At 45.5% G+C, this 24,660-nt stretch overlaps 1 protein-coding gene across 1 annotated transcript in view; it reads right to left on the bottom strand.

Moving 5' to 3' along the window:
- Nucleotides 1-10,731, bottom strand: part of LOC137539242 (peroxisomal coenzyme A diphosphatase NUDT7-like) — a 95,386-nt gene extending 84,655 nt beyond the window's left edge. Inside the window, exon 1 of the mRNA XM_068261787.1 lies at nt 10,597-10,731. Within this exon, the coding sequence (XP_068117888.1) occupies nt 10,597-10,601 (5 nt within the window). The 5' untranslated portion in view covers nt 10,602-10,731. The remainder of the gene's footprint in view (nt 1-10,596) is intronic.
- Between the last annotated feature and the right edge of the window lie 13,929 nt (nt 10,732-24,660).

Here is a 24,660-nt window from a genome sequence, read left to right as displayed (position 1 = left end):
TCATTTGAAGGCAAGAGTAAGACTGTCTCCGTGATGGGTCTAAACAAAGTCTTAACACTACCATTTCTTGCTGTCTTCACTTTCACCTTGCGAACCTTTCCATCATCACTAGTGATTGCCTTTATAAAGTGATCATTCATATCGGGTTTGTTCTTCAGAATTTTTTTAAGTGAAGTTAGCCTAGAAATAGCTTGTTTCTTGTTATTTGGAAGTCTAATTCTTGGTGAACGAAATGGTAAAGGAGCTACCCAACTGTTAGTTTCATCCTTGAAGAATTCATTATTCAAGATGTTTATGAACTCTTTATCCTCAATGGAAGGAACTGTCTTATTGTCATCACGAGTTATTTGGAATATAGTGTCACCAAAGTCTTGATGAGAACTGTTCTTACAACTGATTTGCTTTTGTACATCGCATGAAGTCTTTAAACTGAAACTCTCCTGAACTTGAAAGTTAAAAGGATGTTTAAGTGAATGAAAGGTGCATTCAGATTCTCTGATGCTGGTCTTGCATGAGAACACATCATAAGACTCTTGAAATGTATTTAAGTAAACATCTCCTATTATGACCCATCCAAAATCTAATTTCTGTGCATAAGGGGCATCATTTGGTCCATTGCATTGTTGTCGCACCTTATGGACTCTTGGGATATCTCTGCCTAAAAGAAGGAGAATCTTTGCATCATCATCAAGCGGTGGAATGTAACTGGCTATGTGTTTCATATGAGGATGAAAAAGAGCCGCTTCTGGTGTAGGGATCTCTTCTCGATTGTTTGGCAACTGATCACATTCGATAAGTGTTGGAAGTGAAAATTCTGTGTTTCCATACTCAGATGCTACCACAAAACCATGTGCTCTTCTTCCAGATACCTTAACCAGGCCTGAGCAAGTTCGTAAAGTATAGGGCCATGTTTCTCCTTGAATATTGAACACGTTGAAGAATTCTGGACTTGCTAATGAACGATTGCTCTGGTCGTCAAGGATAGCATACATCTTCACTGCGCTCTGTGGTCGTCCTTCTGGATATACCTTGACCAGACATATTTTACTGCATGACTTTCTGTGGAATCCTTCTTCACATACCTCAGTACATTTTGTGGATACAGATGCTGTCATTTCCTCAGTACTCTCCCCGCCATAACTTGGTGTGGTCTTTGAGGCTTGAGCAGTTTGAAGCACTTCTTTGGGAGAACTAGGATGATAAGCCGTTATGTGTTTATCACTGTTGCAGTCAAAACATTTGACAGGAACTTTACAGTCTTTAGCAAAGTGGTCTGTAGATGCACAACATCTATAACAAATATCGTGTTCTCTGAGGAAAGATTTGCGCTCTTCAAAGGGCATTTGTTTAAACACACGACAATTTCTAAGAGGGTGTGGCTTGTTATGAATAGAACATTGATACCTAGGATCATTTTCCTTGACTTGCTGTGGTTTAAAATCAGAGTCTTGAGAACTTGAGAAGATTCCAGTATTCTTGACATAGATAGAGTTCTGTGAGTCCTTAAACTTGCCTTGAGTATCGCAATTTAAAGATGTTGAAGGAAGAACTGTAGTATCAAAAAATAAAAAGCTTGGGTCATTCTTTACAGTAGCTATGTCTCTAATGAATTTGGAGAAAAAAGAAAAAGGTGGAAAGGATACTTTATAGTCCTGTTTATATTTAGATCCTTTCTTTGCCCATTCACTCTGAATATTCGGTGGCAACTTCTGTACAATTGGGTTTACACCATGAGCTGTATCCAAGTAGACAAGACCTGGAAGGTGTGGGTCTGCCTTGGCTCTTTCTACTTCAAGAAGAAGGTCGCTTAATTCTTGAAACTTGTGGTTGTCCTTGTTAGACAGTTTTGGGAAGTTTCGAAGTCTCTTGAATAAAGCAAGCTCAATAGCTTCAGAACATCCATAAACTCTCTCTAATCTCTCCCAAACTATGTTAAGACCCGTTGCTGGATCATCGCAATGAACAGATTTCAGTCTTTTAACTTGTTCTGATGACTGCGGTCCCAACCATTTGATAAGTAGGTCAAGTTCTCCTATAGGTTCAATCTCCAGGTTCTGGATTATAGTCTTGAATGTAGCTCGCCAACCTCTGTAGTTTTCTGGTTGATCATCAAATTTCGTTAGTCCAGAGTTAAGAAGCTCTCGGCGAATCATATACTTGCCAACTTCTTCCATTTCAGACTTTTCTGATTTTATTTCTGTACGTGGAAATGCGTCACCACTGCAGACAGTATGTGGCTTGTGCTGTTCCAGTGGTGATGTAGAGAATGGAGATGCAGATGCGTTTACTCCAGGCGAGGGTTTGATCTGTGTGATGTTTGGAGCATGGGAGCTTGAAAAAGACTGTGTTATGAGATTCATGGGATTTGTTCCAATTGGTTGTGATATTTATTGGGGATTATATCTTGCTGAGGTCTGACAAGGTGTATAGATTTGTTCTCTTGGACTTGTAGTGTTGGACAGCATAGTAGAATCCTTCAAAGGTACAGTGTTAAACTGAGATTCATGTTTTAACGATATGCATTCTGGCTGCTTACTTGCTGAACAGGTAGGTGCAGAGACTTCAGCTGTATGTAGGGGAGTATATCCATTGTTCTGGTTCAGAACAAATTGCAAAGTTCGTTTAGCAGGATCGTCAGCAGACTTTAGGTTAGGGTAATTCATTCCTTCTTCCTCTTCCACAGCTTGTTCGAAGACCTTTAACCTTGCTAGAGCTGCTGCTTCTTCTCTTTTCTTTTGCAGAAGTTCTAACTGGGCCTCTGTCTCTGCCTGTACACGTGTTGCTTCTGCCTGTGCTTCTGCCTGCACACGTGTTGCTTCTGCCTGTGCTTCTGCCTGCACACGTGTTGCTTCTGCCTGTGCTTCTGCCTGCACATGTGTTGCTTCTGCCTGTGCTTCCGCCTGTTTGCGTGCTGCGTCCGCCTGTTTGCGTGCTGCGTCCGCTTTAAGAGTCGATTCTTGTTCAAAGCAATAGGATTGTGCTTTCGCAGCCTCTGCTTCTGCACGGGCTTTGACTAACTGAATGCTTAATGATGACCTCTGGGAGAGTGACTGCAGCGATTTGCTTGATCTAGTAAATCTGTGAGAGGTTGCTTGCACTGACAGTTTTTTGGAGTGTCTAGAAGAAATAGAGGTACAGGATGTAGTTTCGATCAAATTTGCTATCCTATTCTCTAACTGTAACTTCGCTTCCATAAACATAACATGTCTCTGTTGATCAGCGGTGGTAAAGTCATTCAACTCTTTTGACGCTTGTTCTGTACTAACTTGCGATAGAAAGGAAGAATATTTTTCAGAGAGTTTCCTGTAATTTTCATATGTCTTCTTAAGTCTTGTAAGTGCATTGTTTAATTGCTCTCCATTACTGCCAGTCTTCTCAATATTAGATATGTGTTGCAGCGTTTTTATCCACAATTCAGGCAGACTATGGAACATTCCTTCACTTTCTGCTTCATACCTCTCTCTTGCCTTTAGAGAAAGATGTATTGACCGCCTTGGTCTCTCAGGTAGTACAACATGTTTATCTGAATCATCTTGACCGAGCATTAATTCATCTTCCATGTTAATAGAATGCGCAGAAATAGACATGCTCTATGGTTGCAGATATGATGCTTATGAATCTTATCACTGGGTGATTTTTTTTTTTTTTTAAACTTAATAGCGATAGTCCCAAACAGAAGAAATGTACAATTTCTGAAGCAGTCTGTACTCACTGTATTCACTGTAGGAAGGCAGACAGGCAATTCTTGTACTTTTTTGCTGAACGTCTATTTACTCTTTGTAGACTTGTGTTTGAGGTGTAGCTAGGTAATCCTTTATCGTATTGCAGATCAGTCCTTTACTGATGAGATGACAGGAAATCCCATTACCTTCTTGCAGATATCGTATTTTTACTGTTCTGTTTCGAATTCCCGCTTTATGTGTGAGGCATACTCCAGAAGACCCAGTCTGTATAGCAGTACAACTCCACACTGATTTAGAAACCTCCACAGGCAGTTTACTCGATGAAATAATGACTCCAAGTATAATCTGTAGTATCTTTACTTGCGTTGAAAGCATACAAAGATGTTTTTTAGAGCATATTCATAGATAAAAATACGATGCGACTACAAGCACAGCAGGATCTCCTCACTAACTGAACTCAACTGTTGCAGAAACATCTAGACAAGGCTGTTGAGCAGGGAGTTACAGTTGGGAAATGCTAAATAACTAAATCTTGCAGGGGGACTGGAATATACTAATACAAAGAATATAAATAATGTTAAATAACATTAAAGGAGGCTGTTGTGACAGCACAATAGGTGTCCCCAGTATATGCAGCCAGGTGTATAGGTGTCCCCAGTATATGCAGCCAGGTGTATAGGTGTCCCCAGTATATGCAGCCAGGTGTATAGGTGTCCCCAGTATATGCAGCCAGGTGTATAGGTGTCCCCAGTATATGCAGCCAGGTGTATAGGTGTCCCCAGTAGATGTAGCCAGGTGTATAGGTCTCCCCAGTATATGCAGCCAGGTGTATAGGTGCCCCCAGTATATGCAGCCAGGTGTATAGGTGTCCCCAGTAGATGCAGCCAGGTGTATATGTGCCCCCAGTAAATGCAGCCAGGTGTATATGTCTCCCCAGTATATGTAGCTAGGTGTATAGGTCTCCCCAGTATATGCAGCCAGGTTTATAGGTGTCCCCAGTATATGCAGCCAGGTGTATAGGTGTCCCCAGTATATGCAGCCAGGTGTATAGGTGTCCCCAGTATATGCAGCCAGGTGTATAGGTGTCCCCAGTATATGCAGCCAGGTGTATAGGTGTCCCCAGTATATGCAGCCAGGTGTATAGGTGTCCCCAGTAGATGTAGCCAGGTGTATAGGTCTCCCCAGTAGATGCAGCCAGGTGTATAGGTGCCCCCAGTATATGCAGCCAGGTGTATAGGTGTCCCCAGTAGATGCAGCCAGGTGTATATGTGCCCCCAGTAAATGCAGCCAGGTGTATATGTCTCCCCAGTATATGTAGCTAGGTGTATAGGTGTCCCCAGTATATGCAGCCAGGTTTATAGGTGTCCCCAGTATATGCAGCCAGATATATAGGTGTCCCCAGTAGATGTAGCTAGGTGTATAGGTGTCCCCAGTAGATGTAGCTAGGTGTATAGGTGTCCCCAGTAGATGTAGCTAGGTGTATAGGTGTCCCCAGTAGATGTAGGCAGGTATATAGGTCTCCCCAGTATATGCAGCCAGATATATAGGTGTCCCCAGTATATGTAGCTAGGTGTATAGGTCTCCCCAGTATATGTAGCTAGGTGTATAGGTCTCCCCAGTATATGTAGCTAGGTGTATAGGTCTCCCCAGTATATGTAGCCAGGTGTATAGGTCTCCCCAGTATATGCAGCCAGGTGTATAGGTGCCCCCAGTATATGCAGCCAGGTGTATATGTGCCCCCAGGAAGGGAGGCCGCCAGTGAAAGGGGGCTGGTGGCAAAGTGGCAGAGAAGGGGAGAAGTCTCCCCCCCCCCCCTTCCCTCACCTTGGGGCTCCCTTTCCTGGCTCTCCCTTCCGGATCAATGTGTTTCATCCGATGGTGCAGCGGCAGAGTGATAGCGGGCGGGGAGGACTTACCGATGTCCTTCCAGCTGGCAGAGGGAGCTGTGATCTGTGAGCTGCTAGTCTGGTCTTGAGTAGACCAGACTTGCGGTGCACAGATCACAGCTCTCTCCGGCGGCTGCATAAGAGCGGTAAGTCCTCCCCGCCTGCTGTCAGCCGCTGCGCCATCGGAGAGAGACACATTCATCCGGAAGGGCGAGCCAGGAAAGGGAGCCCCAAGGTGAGGGAAGGGGGGGAGACTCCCCCCCCCCCCCCCCTTCTCCGCCAATTTGCCACCAGCGCCCTTTCACTGGCTGCCTCCCTTCCTGGGCAAACAGTTAGGCCGCCCCTGCATGAAAATTCGCATACCCAAACCTCATGCGAATTTCCTATTAAATACATTGTATGCGATTCACATAGCGGTATGCGAATTCTGATGGCTCTGCCATGCGAATTTTTTCTGCACAGAAAACGCAAAGGAATCCTGACAAGTGGAAACAGTCCCATTCACTTGTATTGCTATGCAAATTTGCATGCGAAAAACGCATGCGAATTGCGATAGTGGAAATGAGCCCTTAAAGAGAACCCGAGGTGAGTTTAAAGAATGTTATCTGCATACAGAGGCTGGATCTGCCTATACAGTGCAGCCTCTGTTGCTATCCCAAACCACCCTAAGGTCCCCCTGCACTCTGCAAACCCTCATAAATCACAGCCATGCTGTGAGGCTGTGTTTACATCTGTAGTGTCAGTCTCAGCTGCTCCCCCGCCTCCTGCATAGCTCCGGTCCCTGCCCCCGTCCCTTCCCTCCAATCAGCAGGGAGGGAAGGGATGCAGGCGGGGACTGGAGTTCTGCAGGAGGCGGGGATAGCAGCAGACTGACACTATAGGAGATAAACACAGCCAGCTCTGACAAGCTGTTTGTCAGCAGCGTGGCTGTGATTTATGAGGGATTGCAGAGTGCAGGGGGACCTTAGGGGGGTTTGGGATAGCAACAGAGGCTGGGCTGTTTAGGCAGATCCAGCCTCTGTATGCAGATAATATTCTTCAAACCCACCTCGGGTTTTCTTTAAGCAGAAAAATAGGAACAAGAGGGAAAAAAAAATCTATGGGGGATTTGCTATTAATCTCTAAAGTCTGCATCATACCACATAGCGGTTCCAATGCGGATTTTTCGTGGTAATTTCTGCCGATTTTAATCGATTTTCTCAAAAACTACTTTCCTCTTGTTTCCAGTGGGTTTTTTTGCTTAACATACCCTGAAAATTTGGTGTTTGTAGAACCTACGGGGGCTTTGCTATAACCACCAAAGTTGGCTGCTGTTGACTGTAATGTAAAATGCAAAAAAATCGCATTACCGATATGCGGTATTATGCTTAATTTAGAGGTTAATAGAAAAGCCTCCATAAGAGCTAGAAACACCAAATTTTCTGGGAATGTTAAGCAGACAAATGGAAATGAGAAGAAAAAACAATATTTCAAAAAGACTTTGTAGTTTTTGAGAAAATTGATGTTAAAATCGGCAGAAATTACAGCGAAAATCGGCATTGGAACCGCTATGCGGTATGACATCAACTTTAGGGGTTAATAGCAAAACCCCCATAGGTGCTAGAAACACAATTTTCAGGGAATGTTAAGCAGAAAAGTGGGAGCAAAAGGAAACAAAAATATTTCAGACCTTGTAGTTTTTGAGTTGGCGGAAAATTACAGCGAAAATCTGCATCATAATGCGGAAATCGTTAGCGGAAAGCGGAATTGGTAGCAGTAGCAGTAATTGGCAATGGCAGAATGCGGATTTTCTGCAGAAATGGAAATTGGCATTTCCGACCATCCCTAGCAGCAGCTACGGGAGAGCAGATTACAGGGAGACCCAGTGGCTGCAGGCACATCACAGGGGAGATCCGCTGGTTGCTGGACATAAGTGCCTTTACGCTTCCGCTACTGTTCTGCATGGAGGGGGTGAAAAGAACCACAGGGTGACCCTAGAAGAGGGAGGGAGGGGGATGCCACCCTGACACTGATGCCACCTGAGGAAGAGGCGTCATGGGCGGCCCGGCACTGCTCCCCGATCAGTAATGTAACATTAATGAATTACTGATTTTGCTGCCTGGATGAGTTCTGAGAGGCTCCTGACTGCCTATTATTCACTAAACGTTTCCCTTCATAGCAGCTTGTGTGCTGTGTACACTGTGCATCAGCTTTACTGTGTCTGTACTTCTGTTAACTTCCTCATGCCTCTTCCTGGAAACCCCCCAATGCTGCTTATTTTTGTGTGACTTTTCTCACTTATTTGTGATCCATAGCCAGGTCTGATCACTGATCTCTGCCTATCCCTTCCTGTACCTGCCTATGCTCAGAAATCAGCAGGATCATTTAGAGGAGTAGGTTGGTCAGCTCATTGGCCTAGTGCACACCGGAGCGTTTCCGCTGCGGTTTGCGATCCGCTTGCGGGTGCGGATCCGCTAGGGTAATGTATTTCAATGGGCTGGTGCCAGGCCCGGCCCTAGACTTTTTGCCGCCTGAGGCAAGCTTTAAAGAAATCACCGCCCCCCCCCCTGGAACGAGGAAGAGGTGAGTGATCCCCGCCCGTTGCCTCTTATAGCTTTTAAAAGCTGGAGGGGAGCGGAGGACAGGGGAGCCAGGCGAGGGAGGGGGGGGGGGGGTCCGACCCAGGCGAGGGACCCAGGCGAGGGAGGGGGGGGGCCCTCCCCGCCGCTAGGCCCAAAACCTCTTCCTGCCCGCTATCCCCTCCAGCTCGGGCGGCCCCTCACACCTACGGACGGGTGGGTGCCGCCCCCCCAGAAGTGCCGCCTGAGGCAAACGTTTCACCCCGCCTCATGGGCGGGCCGGCCCTGGCTGGTGCACACCAGAGCGGGAGGCGTTTTGCAGAAACGCATACTCCCGGGCTGCTGCAGATTTTGGATTGCGGATGCGTTTCTGCCTCAATGTTAAGTATAGGAAAACCGCAAACCGCTCTGAAAAACGGCACTTCAGAGAGGTTTGCCAGGCGTTTTTTGTTACAGTAGCTGTTCAGTAACAGCTTTACTGTAACAATACATGAAATCTACTACACCAAAACCGCTAGACAAAACTGCAAAACGCTAGCTGAAACGCTGCAGAAAAAGAAGAAAAAGCGTTTCAAAATCTGCTAGCATTTTGCGGATCTGCTAGCGTTTTTTGGTGTGCACCAGGCCATAGTGATTATCCGGCCTTCACACTAACATGTTGCTAAGTAACTGACAGGCCTGGAACCCACTGAAATCTGCAAACGCAAAACGCAACCGCTAGCGTTTTGTCTGAGCGGTTTGCAAGCAGATTCATGCGCGTTTTCGGTCGCGTTTTGCAACAGTGTATTTTTTTGCTCAGCGGTTGTGTAGCGTTTTGCGTTTTTATCCTGATTGGTCCTGTGAATTATTTTAATTTTGTTACAGTGTGCTGAACCACAAAACGCTAGCAAAACCGCTCAGTTTAGGTTTTGCTGAGCGTTTCTGCTAGCGTTTCAATACTTTACATTGAAGCGCTAACGCTCTCAAAATGCTGCAGGTCCTGCGTTTGCGTTTCTGGGAAACGCAAACGCTCCTGTGGAAGTTGCCCCATCCATTAACATCAGCTGAGCGTTTTGGCTAGCGTATCGCAGCGCTGCCAAAATGCTCAAAAAAACGCTCTTGTGGGTTCCAGCCCACACTGTTTTGGGCACTGTAACATGCAATTCAAAGTCTATGAACAGGTCACACCTCATCAGCTGCGCTGCAATGCAATGGATTCCGTTGTTAAAGGGATACTTAAAGGGATACTGTAGGGGGGTCGGGGGAAAATGAGCTGAACTTACCCGGGGCTTCTAATTGTCCCCCGCCGACATCCTGTGTTGGCGCAGCCACTCCCCAATGCTCCGGCCCCGCCTCCGGTTCACTTCTGGAATTTCTGACTTTAAAGTCAGAAAACCACTGCGCCTGCGTTGCAGTGTCCTCGCTCCCGCTGATGTCACCAGGAGTGTACTGCGCAGACACAGACCATACTGGGCCTGCGCTGTGCGCTCTTGATGACATCAGCGGGATCGAGGACACGGCAACGCAGGCGCAGTGGTTTTCTGACTTTAAAGTCAGAAATTCCAAAAGTGAACCGGAGGCAGGGCCGGAGCATCGGTGAGCGGCTGCGCGGGCACAGGATGTCTGCGGGGGACCATTAGAAGCCCCGGGTAAGTTCAGCTAATTTTCCCCCGACCCCCTACAGTATCCCTTTAAGTCAAAAATAAAAAATTATTTTTACTCACCTGGGGCATCCCTCAGCCCCCTGAAGCTGTATGGTGCCCTCGCAGCCTCGCTCCGATACATCTGTCCACGCCGGCGGCTACTTCCGGGTTCGGCGACAGCCGCCGACAGGCTGGGAACGCGAGTGATTCTCTGTGTTCCCAGCTGCTATATCACCCCCTATGCTGCTATAGCGTATAACATATACGCTATAGCAGCATAGAGGGTGATATAGCGGCTGGGAACGTGGAGAATCACTCACGTTCCCAGCCTGTCGGCGGCTGTCGCCGAACCCGGAAGTAGCCGCCGGCGGGGACAGGAGGATCGGAGCGAAGCTGCGAGGGCACCATACAGCTTCAGGGGGCTGAGGGATGCCCCAGGTGAGTAAAAATCCTTTTTTATTTTTGACGTAAGTATCCCTTTAAAACACAAAACATCATGCAGTGCGTCACTAGAACCACGCACATTGATGTGCACAATGTTACTCAATAAAGGTGCATACCAGTCAGTTGCCTCTGTGCGTTACACCTGTTGGGATAAGGGCTGCAAAAAGTCTTCTCAGTATCTCCTTCTGAGTTTGGTGGGTTTTCCGGTGGCTCATGCAAGAATTGCTGATCTGTGAGCACGTTCAGAGATTGCAGTGGAAATTGCACTCATGTGCACTGGGGAAAGGTCATAGGTTTGGTACAAACTACACACAGCCCTAACCATCATTCAGGTAGGATGGCATAAACAGCCAAAGAGACTGACCAGCCATTCCTTCTCTGTCTTAATTTGTGAGCATCTTACCCCATCCACCTCCTCCCTCCTCTGCTGAGAGATGAACTTTTTGTGGTCAGCAATGTAGCTACAGCTCAGCAGAGTCGTGTCATCCTTCCTATCCAGTTCTTCTCTTCTCAGTGCCTGTAGTAAAGTATGTAAGCCCTCCCATACCGTCCTCTGTAGCCAAAGAGATGGCCACAAAGAGAACATTTCTGTTCTGCTGACAAAGCCACTCACCCTCCAGGCAGCTCTGACAATGACACTTGTGTCACATGACCAACCTTTCCAAAAGGTATTTCTGCATCAAATATAAAGGTTGTGCAAGTAATGGGGGTGGTCATCTACTACTGACCTTTACTGGCAATGAACGAGTAACTGAGTTCACTGCAAGGTAATTTGACAGTTTAAAAAGAAAACAAACTAACAACAACCTCTCCCCCCTCCTAAAAAAATAAAATAAATAAAGTAAAAAAATCAGGCACACACTGCACCCCCAGCCCCAGCTCATTGTCCTGTGTGATATTTGGTCTGGAGGATAAGGAGATACTTCTGACAAAAACAAGATTCTCAATCTGCTTGCACAACATAATAGCAGCGCCAGGATCATCTGTGTTCCCTGCCTTTATTCTAGTCTGTTTTCAACAAACGCTTTCTGGCTGTACTTTGAAACTATGCAGTACTTTGTGTGCCACTGTACAGAGTACCAAAATGATAAGTGCCCTCATGCTTTTTGTCACTTTTCAGCCCGATTGCTGCTTTTCTTGGATCATTAGTTTCTGCTGATGTCCACAAACAAAAATCACAATAGCCAAATTTGTAAAGTGGTGATCAGCCTGATTGGAACTTTATAGGCTGTCAAATGTTGTTGTTGTTGTTATTACATACCTCCCAACTTTTTGAGATGAGAAAAAGGGACACTTAAGCCACGCCCCTGCCACACCTCTGGTCACACCCCCACCACATCCTTAGTCACGCATACCATAAAGATTTCATAAGAAAAATATGTTGTATTATAATTCAAACCACACTGGTCCTTTTTATCCTGGTTAATTTTCCTTCATAGTAGCATTTTAAAATTAGTAATATATCAATTTAGGGCCCGTTTCCACTATAGCGTTGCGGAATCGCCGGCGAATCACCGCAGGAAAATCGCATGCGGGTGCGATTCTGCATGCGTTTTTTGCCGCGATTTCGCATGCGATTTCGCATAGGTTAGGGTGATGCGATTTTAACCATGTCACTGCCTGTGTGAATTAACATTGATACCTATGCGAAATCGCGGCAAAGAACGCATGGGGAAAACGCATGCGATTTCCCTATTAAATACATTGCGTGCGATTCGCCTGCATTCCACACGCAGGCGAATTCTGAGGGCCCCACCCTGCAGATTTTTTCTGCACAGAAAAACGTGCAGGAAAACGCACAAGTGGAAACAGTCCCATCCACTTGTACTAGCTGTGCGAATCCGCATGCGGGCAACGCATGCGGATTCGCGATAGTGGAAGTTTAGAGTCAATGAAACCCCATTTTTAGTATAGAAATATATATATTTACATAGAAAGAGGGACAAAGTCCTGAAAGACGGACAAATGAGGGGGGCAGAGGGACAGGGCTCCCAGAAAGGTACTGTCCCTCCGAAAGAGGGACAGTTGGGAGCTATGGTTATTGTTAATGATGATAATAATATGATCTATATAGTGCTGACTTCTCTTGCAGCGCTTTACAGAGTATATAGTCAAGTCACTGACTGTCCATTAGAGGAGCTCACAAACTAATGGCCACCATAGTTTTATGTTCCCATAGGAATCTAAGGGCATTTATTTGAGGAACCAATCAACCGTACTGTATGTAAGGGATATGATCGGAATCAACGAGTACCTGAAGGAAAACTACACAAACGCAGGAAAAGCACACACACTCTATGTGGATAGTGTCTGGCCCAAATTTGAACCAGGGAGCCTAGTGCTGCATGGTGAGAGTGCTATTCACTATGCCACCAAATAGAGTTTGTCCCTTTGAAAGTAGCCAATGCTATGGGCTACTGTTTTAAAGCCCCCATTAGCCAATTTTCCACAGACTGCAATTAAAAAAGTGGCAATACACAACTGCAATGTCATGTGAGTCTGCTAACCATACCACTATTATTCTAGTAAATGCCCGTTTCCATCTGCGCACTTTTAGCCGTGCTTATGGAATGCGATTGCAGGGACATCCGGGAGTGCATAGGCTGCGCTGTCTGATGTTTCCATACATACCTGCATCTCGGGGTGATTGCGCTGCAATCCCATTCATGGTAAATTAATAGGATCGCAAGCACTGTGGGGGAATCACAAGCGTGGCTCCTGCGCTGCATATGGAAACTAGTCCTATGAAGTAATGGTCTGGCTGAAGAGTGGTGAGCTGTTACTCCACTTAAAGGAAAACTTAAGTAAAAAAAAAAATGACATTTACTCACCTGGGGCATCCCTCAGCACCCCGAAGCTGGATGGTGCCCTCGCAGCCCCGCTCCGATCGTCCTGTCCCCGCCGGCGGCTACTTCCGGTTCGGCGACAGCCGCCGACAGGCTGGGAACGCGGCTGATTTTCCGCGTTCCCAGCCGCTGCTATCACCCTCTATGCTGCTATAGCGTCTATATATACGCTATAGCAGCATAGAGGGTGATAGCAGCGGCTGGGAACGTTCCCAGCCGCTGCTATCACCCTCTATGCTGCTATAGCGTATATATAGACGCTATAGCAGCATAGAGGGTGATAGCAGCGGCTGGGAACGCGGAAAATCAGCCGCGTTCCCAGCCTGTCGGCGGCTGTCGCCGAACCGGAAGTAGCCGCCGGCGGGGACAGGACGATCGGAGCGGGGCTGCGAGGGCACCATCCAGCTTCGGGGTGCTGAGGGATGCCCCAGGTGAGTAAATGTCATTTTTTTTTATTTGACTTAAGTTTTCCTTTAAATGATTGGCTCTTCACTTCCAGATAATTATGGTGAGGAAAGTAGTGATGACCATACTACAAATCTGATTGCCCTTTCATAAATCAGATGCTATAAAATAGCCAATCAGATTTTGTAAAGTGGAAAAAAAATGTGGCAATCTCTTTTCAAACCATTACCTCTTTATAAATAGGCGTATGTCTAAAAGGGGCACCAGGTAATTTGGGCCAAGAAATGCCGATAGTAGAATATCAATTTAACCAATATTCTACTGCACCCAATAGTAGAATATCATAATTATACCAAATTGTACTATCCACCCACTGTAACCTAATTCCCACACTAACCCTCCCCTATCTATGGCTAATTGTACCCTCCCCCCACCTACTCATAACACTACCCCCCCCCCCACCTACTCCTGACACTAACCTCCCCCCTATATATGGACAGAAGGAGGCACTTGAGCTTCATTGTCAGGAAACAACTAAATGGGACCTGAACTAACTAGACAATACAAAAAGAAAGCAAGGTTCATATTATTTGTAAAAGTGGACATTTTTATTAATACTCAAATTTTAGAAATATATGTTATACTACACAAACCTTAAAAACAAGAACCAAAGGGAGGTCTGAGGCAGGAAAGCACCCATGATTGTAACTGGCAGAAAAAGATGGAGAACACTGTCGGCAAACAATCGGGGCCATCCAGGGCCGGATTTGTACTCTTTACTGCACAAGGCCAATGTCACCAGCCGCCCCCTTCAGTATAGCTAGCGAGAGGACCCCTATCCAGTTCCCTCCCGTATAAGTAGCCTGATGACTCCCTTAATCCCTCCCTTTCCCATTCCCCCTCTTTCAATACAGCCCACCTCCATCAGTGTCCCTCACTTCTCTGCTCATCTCCAGTGCAGAAGCTTCCTCTTCCTATGTCTCCAATGCTGCCCAAATCTGTAGTCGCCCACCACAATGCCAATATGCACAGAGTGCAAGGTGGCCACTGCACAGGTGGCTGGCAGCAGGGAGATCAGGCTCGCCTTGCAAATGCTGCACCATTTTAGCCTGCTGCTTTGGTGCCCTTGCCCCTGTGGTGCCCTAGGCCATTGCCTAGGGGGCCTTGGCTTAAATCCGGCCCTGGGGCCATCATTGCCACCATAATACACAAAATAAGATTTACAGTGTCAGCACAGTATAGTAGTCGCTCACAACTCGTAAGAAATCAGTCAGAATGTACGCAGTTATGCAAAGGCTGGTGTTAATGTGAAAATTCAGTAAAAACCTTGTTTTAATTCACATGAATGGGAGAAAGAGTCCACTTATATATGCCTAACAATTACCTTTCCCCTATATACTGCGTATGCCTAATACTACCCCCCCCCTTCCCTTTGACTACAAACTGGCGGCTAACGTCCCCCCACGATTGGCTATACTATATCCAAGCCCCACCCCTGCGCCCAAAGTTATCCCTAGTGCTGAAAGGCGTCAAACTCCAGCACAATACTGCCTCACCAGCCAAACAAACTTTAATTAAAAAGCTGTCCAAAGTCCAGCGCACTCACAAACGGCAATATAGCCTCTCAAAACCACAGCCCAGACAGTTAACTGTAGTGCCTGAAATACCGCTGATTACAGCAGCTATAAAGCCGCAAGTTGCCAGAACAGCTAATTACAGCAAATTTAAAGTCACAATTAGAGATGAGCGTAATGGAGTAATTACGATTTCGCGAAATTTCGCGTAATTAGTGTAATTACGTTTATGGCCGTAAGTACATAATCGTAATGAAGAAGGAATTTGCGAAATTTCGCATAAGCGTAATTTTTGCGTAATTTTCGCATTGCAACTGCTATTACGAAATTAATGCGTATGGTCATGCTCCCGAAGCGGAAAAGTTGACGCATGTATCAATGTTAGGTAGCCGCCGACTTTAAGGGTTAATAGCAAAGCCCCCTTAAATGCTAAGAGCCTCAAATTTGGAGAATATGTTAAGGAGATCAGTGGGAATAAGAGGAAGAAATGTTTTTTCAAAAAGACCTTATAGTTTTTGAGAAAATCGATGTTAAAGTTTCAAAGGAAAAATGTAAACATTTAAAACCCGCCGACTTTAACGGTTAATAGCAAAGCCTGCTTAAAGTTTAGGAACACCAAATTCCCAGGGTATATTAAGGGGATCAGTGGGAATAAGAGGAAAACAATTTTTTTCAAAAAGACCTTATAGTTTTTGAGAAAATCGATTTTTAAGTTTCAAGGGCGAAAATGTCTTTTAAATGCAGAAAATGTCAGTTTTTTTTGCACAGGTAACAATAGTGTATTATTTTCATAGATTCCCCCAAGTGGGAAGAGTTTTACTTACTTCGTTCTGAGTGTGGGAAATATTGAAAAAAAACGACGTGGGGTCCCCCCTCCCAGACCTCTTTAACCCCTTGTCCCCCATTCAGGCTGGGATAGCCAGAATGCGGAGCACCGGCTGCGTGGGGCTCCGCACCCTGACTATACCAACCCACATGGTCCATGGATTGGGGGGTCTCGGAAGGGGAGGGGCAGCCAAGCTTTCCCCTCCCCCTCCGAGCCCTTGTCCAATCCAAGGACAAGGGGCTCTTCTCCACCTCCGATGGGCGGTGGAGGTGGAGGCCGCGATTTCCTGGGGGGGGAGGTTCATGGTGGAATCTGGGAGTCCCCTTTAAAAAGGGGTCCCCCAGATTCCCACCCCCCCTCCCAGGAGAAATGAGTATAGAGGTACTTGTACCCCTTACCCATTTCCTTTAAGAGTTAAAAGTAAATAAACACACAAACACTTAGAAAAAGTATTTTAATTGAACAAAAAACATAACCACGAAAAAAGTCCTTTAATATTCTTAATTACCATTAATACTTACCTGTCCCTTCAAATAAATGATCCCTCGAAATAGCCTCGGAAATGTTTTATCAGTTACAATGTAACAAAGTTATTACAATGTAACAACTTTGTTACATTGTAACTACGCCGCACCCGACGTCACTCGCCGCCGCATACGCGTCTGCGCTGCACACATTCCCGACAGAGCTCTGAGCTATATAGCTCAGAGCTCTGAGAAGCAGCTTTGTATTTTGGCTCCAAGGAGCCCCATTGGTCCTTAGCAGACCAATGGGGTTCCTTTTGATTTGAAGGAACCCCATTGGTCTGCTAAGGACCAATGGGGCTCCTTGGAGCCAAAATACAAAGATGCTTCTCAGAGCTCTGAGCTATATAGCTCAGAGCTCTGTCGGGAATGTGTGCAGCGCAGACGCGTATGCGGCGGCGGCGAGTGACGTCGGGTGCGGCGTAGTTACAATGTAACAAAGTTGTTACATTGTAATAACTTTGTTACATTGTAACTGATAGAACATTTCCGAGGCTATTTTGAGGGATCATTTATTTAAAGGGACAGGTAAGTATTAATGGTTAATTAAGAATATTAACCACTTCCACACCATGACATTTTATGCTGATCTGTGCAGCGTGGGCTCTCCAGCCCACAGCACAGATCAGCTAGCAGCCAGGGCGATCAGACTTCCCCCCCTTTTTCCCCCCCTAGGGGGATGTCCTGCTGGGGGGGTCTGATCGCCGCCGGCTGCTTGCGCTTGTGGGGGGGGGGGCTCTTCAAAGCCCCCCTCCGCAGCGCTTCCTGGCCTCCTTCCCCTTCCCTCCCTCTCCCTCCCCCTGTGAGCGGCGCAGGACGGAAATCCGTCCTGCGCCTGATGGGATAGGCTTTAGCCTATCAGATGCCGGTGATCCCCGGCCAATCAGAGGCCGGGGATCGCCGATCTCCTCTACGGCGCTGCTGCGCAGCAGCGCCGTATACATGTAAACACCGGGGAAGATCTTCCCCGTGTGTTTACATTTACCCTGCGAGCCGCCGATCGGCTCGCAGGGTGTTCACGGAGACACCCTCCGTGAGCTGACATGGAACGGCCGCTCATACGAGCAGCCGTTTCCATGGTATACACTTCTGGATTCAGGGGCGTGTATATACGCTCCGAGAATCCGGAAGTGGTTAAAGGACTTTTTTCGTGGTTATGTTTTTTGTTCAATTAAAATACTTTTTCTAAGTGTTTGTGTGTTTATTTACTTTTAACTCTTAAAGGAAATGGGTAAGGGGTACAAGTACCTCTATACTCATTTCTCCTGGGAGGGGGGGTGGGCATCTGGGGGACCCCTTTTTAAAGGGGACTCCCAGATTCCACCATGAACCTCCCCCCCCCAGGAAATCGCGGCCTCCACCGCCCATCGGAGGTGGAGAAGAGCCCCTTGACCTTGGATTGGACAAGGGCTCAGAGGGGGAGGGGAAAGCTTGGCTGCCCCTCCCCTTCCGAGACCCCCCAATCCATGGACCATGCGGGCTGGTATAGTCAGGGTGCGGAGCCCCACGCGGCCGGTGCTCCGCATTCTGGCTATCCCAGCCTGCATGGGGGACAAGGGGTTAAAGAGGTCTGGGAGGGGGGACCCCACGTCGTTTTTTTTTAAATATTTCCCACACTCAGAACGAAGTAAGTAAAACTCTTCCCACTTGGGGGAATCTATGAAAATAATACACTATTGTTACCTGTGCAAAAAAAACTGACATTTTCTGCATTTAAAAGACATTTTCGCCCTTGAAACGTAAAAATCGATTTTCTCAAAAACTATAAGGTCTTTTTGAAAAATTTTTTTTTCCTCTTATTCCCACTGATCCCCTTAATATACCCTAATGTTCCTAAACTTTAAGCAGGCTTTGCTATTAACCGTTAAAGTCGGCGGGTTTTTAAATGTTTACATTTTTCCTTTGAAACTTTAACATCGATTTTCTCAAAAACTATAAGGTCTTTTTGAAAAAAAAAATTTTTCCTCTTATTCCTCCTGATCTCCTTAATATATTCTCCAAATTTGAGGCTCTTAGCATTTAAGGGGGCTTTGCTATTAACCCTTAAAGTCGGCGGCTTTTTTATATTATACGGAGCGTTACGGTTTAACGCGAAATTACGGTAGCGTTTAATGCGAAATTACGGCATGAACGAAACGCGAAATTACGCGTTGAAAATTACGCTTACGGTATTTTCAATTACGATTTTAATGGCAATTACGCTACTGTTATTTCGCATCGTAATCGCAAATTTCGCATGCGTAATTTTAGTAATGCGAAATTACGAAAATTTCAGCTCAACTCTAGTCACAATTTACAGCAGCTGTAAAGACGATCAAATCAGCTAGCTAGAGTTCAGCTTCAGTGGCTACTCCTGTGCCCAAATTACTCACCAGCACCGCCATAGACGTTAGTTGCTTTGCGGCCTATGGCAACGACCAAATTCCCAACATGTGCCCATTTTATCTGTTCCAATACATAGCCCCTTTGTTGGAACTGCAGATACAGGTTACATGAGATTTGTGATGTAATGTCCATTGTAAATGTCAGAATGGTGGAATACAACTTGTAAGGTCCCTTTTTACACTTACTGCGTCATGTTGCATCGCGGTAATTTCCCCCGCCACAGCTTGTCGCAGTGGGCAATTGCAGTGCTGGGCCAAAATTACGCATGAGTGTAATTATGCATCGTATTTCAATGCAAAATTACGCGTAAGCGCTACACGTAATTTAGTCTTACGCGTAATTATTTATGCGTAAGCCGTAAAGCGGTATCGTAATTACGCTGTCTACTGTAATTGCTAGGTATGCGTAATTTTACGATGACTTGCGCGTAATTACTAACGTACAACTCCCCATTTCTAAGAGTAGCCAATAAGCCAACATCCTAAGCAACCAATAGTATCTTCTCCCGCCCTTCAGTATATAAGCGTACGTTTTGACGCATACGAATGATGTGTATGCAATAGCTGTCACATTGATGGCTATTGCGTACACATCGTCCGTATGCATCAAAAAGTACGCATTAATGGGTATTACGGCACTACGCGTAACATCGTAGCATAATCGCCTACATTACGTTATCCTTACGCGTAACTGCGTAAGTTAACACGTAATTACAGTGATGAACCGTAGATAATTTCCTACGCCGTAACCGTAATTGCGTAATATCGTAAAATTACGCATAATGATCCGTAAGCGTAGATTTTTCCATTACGACCAGCACTGGGCAATTGAAGTCAGTAAGACATGACACACAGCCTGTAGTGCAGCGATGGGGCAGAAGTGCTCCAGGCGCAGCAGAAATAATGCAGCCCCTGCAGAGCATCACCCTACAACTCCCAAAAGAGCAATGGAAATCGCATGTTGTTTGTTTTTTCCTTCAGTCGCACTGGGTATGCCGTGCATGTAACTTTTTGGCTAGGGTGCGATTGTTCCAAATTGCACCGTTTCCGCAGCGTGCTAGCATAATAGGACCCTAAAACATGCATAGCCATGTTCAGCTGACTATCAGTAAAACTGGGCAATTTGTACAGCGGGAGACATGGCAGCGCTTTCAAACAGAAGTTATACCTGAATGATCAATCTGAATGGATGTGCAGAGCTCCAGAAACTGGACAATATTACATACCTAGCACCTCCAGCACCTAACGCTGGAGCTTTGCACATCTATGCAGAATGATAATTCAGGTATAACTTCTGTTTGAAAGCTCTGCCATGTCTCCCGCTGTACAGATTGAATGTAAGCGTACTAGTGGCTAGCTGCATTCATTGCTTCAAATCTACATCCAAATTTTAGATTAGAATTAGTACATAATTTGCATCTGTTTTGCTTTCAAGACATGTATTTAGCCCCAGTGGGGCTCTGCATTGCCTCTGGTTTACAATGCAGGTGCAGCCTTGAGCGCTGTAATTTGTCTGTCTGCTTGAAGTAAAATTGGGCACAGGGAGATAAGCAGAGCACAGATCTTCACAGCTAGGTGCTGAATTCTTGCTGTGGTTTTAGGGGGCGAGGGCATTTGTACCAATAGTCCTCCCTTTAGCTTGCAGCAACCTGGATTCATCAAGAAATAGTTTCTTGTTTGGTTTTCTTTTTACATGCAAAAACCTCAGCAGCAAAGGTGTACCATGAGAGGGTGCAGAGGTTGCAACCGCATTTGGGCCCTTGGGTCTGAGGGGCCCCGAGAGAGAGTACATTTGAAATCGGCGCCGGTAGACTTGGGCACAGGATACAGCGGTATCAGGGATGGTCGTAGTCAGCCAACTTCGCTATGCTGGAAATACGCTTAGTTTTACGCAATTACGCTTCACCAAACTACGGCTTCGAAAACAAATATTCGCTTCGTATGCATTTCATAGAATACGCATTAAAATACGCAATTTCGCGTAGTGCGAAGCGTAGTGTATGCGGATACTTATGCCCGTATGCAGAAAATTGTACGCATTCATTTCTTTATAAATGCATATACTGGAAACCCTTCTATGTGTACATTCCCCTTTCCAATGCGTAAATTTGTATGCATACAATCGCATGCGGAAAAATAGACGCGAGTAACGCATTCGTAGTTCACTACGCAATACACATGTTAACTATGCATAGTAGGCGTAAGCTACGCGTAGCGGTACTTCGCTACGCGTAAATTCGTAAGCGTAGTTTTGAAACTTCGCCTATGAACTACGATGCGTAGATGCGAACTACGATGCGTAAATTCGCACTGGCGTAGTTTCTGCTCATCCCTGAGCGGTATACGGCTGATCCTGCTTCTGCACAAGTCCGGGCCGATTTAATTACTATTCCCCCTCCAGGCCGCCATGGATAGTGGGGGAATGAAATAATTCGGCTTCCAGCGATTGCTGGAGGCCGAATTATTATGTTTTTAAGCAACCTCGGCTCCGACTTCTGACGGAGCCGACGTTACTCACTGAGCGCTGCAATAGGAGTGATTCCTATTGTAGTCTATGGTGGCGCCGGCTGCGCCCAAATCTAGCAGCGCTGAAAAGCACTGCTCCGCCGAGGGACCCTCCTCAACCATACTGTTAGCGCTCTATTGGTCCTGTGCCAGTAATAATCACTTTTATAAATGCTTTGCATAGTAGTAATCATTAACTGTTCCCCACCCACTTATTGCACCTCTGACTGTGGTTCTCCTTGGCAGATTTTAGTGCACTGTATCAATTGTTATGTATCGAGTGCTTAGGGGCCCCAATGTAAAACTTGCACTGGGTCCCATAGCACCCTAGCTACACCACTGCTCAGCAGCAGGGATGCCACTTGTTATAGTTAAGGATGGTCAGTGAGATGCAAATAATTCTAAGTTGATGCCGGATTATGTAAATTTTGTATGTAAATGTATGCAGCTTGAAAATGGACCAATCAAATCCCATCAAGGTTTGGTTCATTTTCAAGATGCCTAAGGCCTCTTTTCTTTGGGCTGTTGATAGGCAGTGAAAAGCCTCTCAAACTCTGCTTGCTGCAGCCTGGCAACTGTTTGCCAAGCACACAGTTCAACTGCCCGTGGAAAAAAAGGCCTTAGAGGGCAACTGAGCGTACGTTAAAAAGGGGCGCTGGGAAAAAAGGGCGCCGGGTTTTTAACGATAAGCATGGATAACGTTTAAAAATGTATTGTACTGTATTTCGTTTAAAATTAATGTTTTTTAAAGTTATAAATCATTAAATAATGTGCATTAAATCGGCAATTGTAAAAACGTTAATCTTTCGTTTAAATAGTGAAACGTATAATAACGTTTAAAAAAAAAATTACTAAGTAACCCTCCCTGTACCTACCCCTAACCCCTAGACCCCCCTGTTGATGCCTAAACCTAAGACCCCCCCTGTTGGTGCCTAAGTAACCCTCCCTGTACCTACCCCTAACCCCTAGACCCCCCTGTTGGTGCCTAAACCTAAGACCCCCCTGTTGGTGCCTAAACCTAAGACCCCCCTGTTGGTGCCTAAACCTAAGACCCCCCTGTTGGTGCCTAAACCTAAGACCCCCCTGTTGGTGCCTAAACCTAAGACCCCCCTGTTGGTGCCTAAACCTAAGACCCCCTGTTGGTGCCTAAACCTAAGACCCCCTGTTGGTGCCTAAACCTAATACCCCCTGTTGGTGCCTACACCTAAGACCCCCCTTTTGGTGCCTAAACCTAAGACCCCCTGTTGGTGCCTAAACCTAAGACCCCCCCGTTGGTTTTTTCGTTTAAAAATAATGAAAAAAAAAAAAATTTAAAAAAAAAAAAAAGTACTGATTTTCGTTTAAAAATAATATTTAAAAATGTATAAATCATTAAATAATGTGTAATCATGAGAAACCGTAATAAAACATTAAGTCTCCGGGCGCCGCTTTTAAAACGTTAGTTTTCTCCGGCGCCCTTTTTTCCTATCGGGCGCCCATTAAACGATATTTATTATAGGAGTGAATGGCGGCGCCCGATTTGTCCACTAGCCTCAGGCGCCCGAATTTACTGTTTCCGGCAACTGAAGCAAAAGGGATATGGAGACTGCCATATTTATTTTGTATTAAGCAATACCCGTTGCCAGACTATCCTGCTAATCCTCTACCTCTAAAGGCTCATACACACATCAGACTATAGTCTTTGGAAAATGAAAGATCACAGACCAATCTTACCACCCTTCATGTAGTACGAGAGCCATACTCTACACAGTCTTTTCTATGGAGCTGAACTCCACATCAGAAAAAAATCTTTGCAAGATGCTGCACACACAGATGCTGTACAGACACAAAAGATCAGTATCTGCAAATGGATTTTTGGCAGGAACAGATCTTTTGCAGATACTGATCTTTTGTGTCTGTACAGCATCTGTGTGTGCAGCATCTTGCAAAGATTTTTTTTCTGATGGGGAGTTCAGCTCCATAGAAAAGACTGTGTAGAGTATGGCTCTCCTACTACATGAAGGGTGGTAAGATTGGTCTGTGATCTTTCATTTTCAAAAGCCTATGGTCTGATGTGTGTATGTGGCCTTAGTGACCAGACTATATACTCTGTACAGCGCTGCGGAAGATGTTGGCGCTATATAAATACTAAAATATTATTATTATTATTATTATTATAATTATTATTATTATTATTATAATTATTATTATTATTATTATTATTAATAATAATAACTTGCATTGACCATCACTAGTTATAGTCCCTGTCCTGATGGAGCTGTTCCTGTTGCAGAAACCCAGAAAATGTCTGTAGAAAGATTTTTTTTTTTTCCCCTTAAAGAGAAACTCCAACCAAGAATTGAACTTTATCCCAATCAGTAGCTGATACCCCCTTTTACATGACAAATCTATTGCATTTCACAAACAGACCATCAGGGGGCGCTGTATGACTGATTTTGTGATGAAACCCCTCCCACAAGAAACTCTGGTACCGCGGTACTCTGGGCAAACTGCCACAATGTAACAATGTTCACAGACAGGAAATGGCTGTTCACAGCTGTCTGTAACAGCCAAAACAGCTAGGAGCAGCTACATAACCTGCCCACAGTAAAAATGTCACCATGTGATAAATGTCAGAATGTAAATCTGGGAGAGGAAAGATTTTACAATGAGCAAACACTGACCAAATCATTTATACATAATTATTGTAAAAATGAAGCACTTTTTTTATTACATTATTTTCACTGGAGTTCCTCTTTAAGGCTGCTTTCACATTGGGACGTTACAGGCGCACGTTAGTGCAGCCTGTAACACAGCCCAACGCACAGTAATGAAAAAAAAATGGGCTGTTCACGGTGCCCACGTTGCGTTACAGTGTAACGCTGCACGTTATTTGAAAGTGCAGCATGCTGTGCATTCTACGTTAGAATGATTGCACATGCTCAGTATTGTGTGTGTGGTTTTTTTATTTTTTTTATTTTGAGCAGGACAGGAGGAGGGGAGAGTCCGCTATTGTTAGCCACATGGGTAATTAATATTCACTGCACTGCATTGTGCATTGTAGTGATGGGAAGTTCGGCTCGGCTTCATTGAATCGATTCATTGAAAAGAGCCGGACTTCCTATTGCTTCTGTTCAGAATCGATTCATTGAAAAGAGCCGGACTTCCCATTACTAGGTTCAGTCCTGTTGCTCTGCCTCTGAATCGATTCTGAACAGTAGAGATAGGAAGTCCGGCTCTTTTCAATGAATGATTCATTGAAAAGAGCCGGACTTCCCATCACTACTGCAGTGTTTACTTCCTGGAGCGGCCGCTGATTGGCTGGCGGGACCACGTGATGCGGAGTGTTCCAATCACGTGGTCTCCGCAGTCTATACTGTGCACCAAGAGCTGCATAACGCGGCTCACTTTGGCGTCCACCTCC

The sequence above is a fragment of the Hyperolius riggenbachi genome, chromosome 11 (genome assembly GCF_040937935.1).
Source record: "Hyperolius riggenbachi isolate aHypRig1 chromosome 11, aHypRig1.pri, whole genome shotgun sequence".
Taxonomy (NCBI): Eukaryota; Metazoa; Chordata; class Amphibia; order Anura; family Hyperoliidae; genus Hyperolius; species Hyperolius riggenbachi.
The sequence above is the reverse complement of the archived record's forward strand: the minus strand, read 5'-3'. Positions and strand labels throughout refer to the sequence as shown.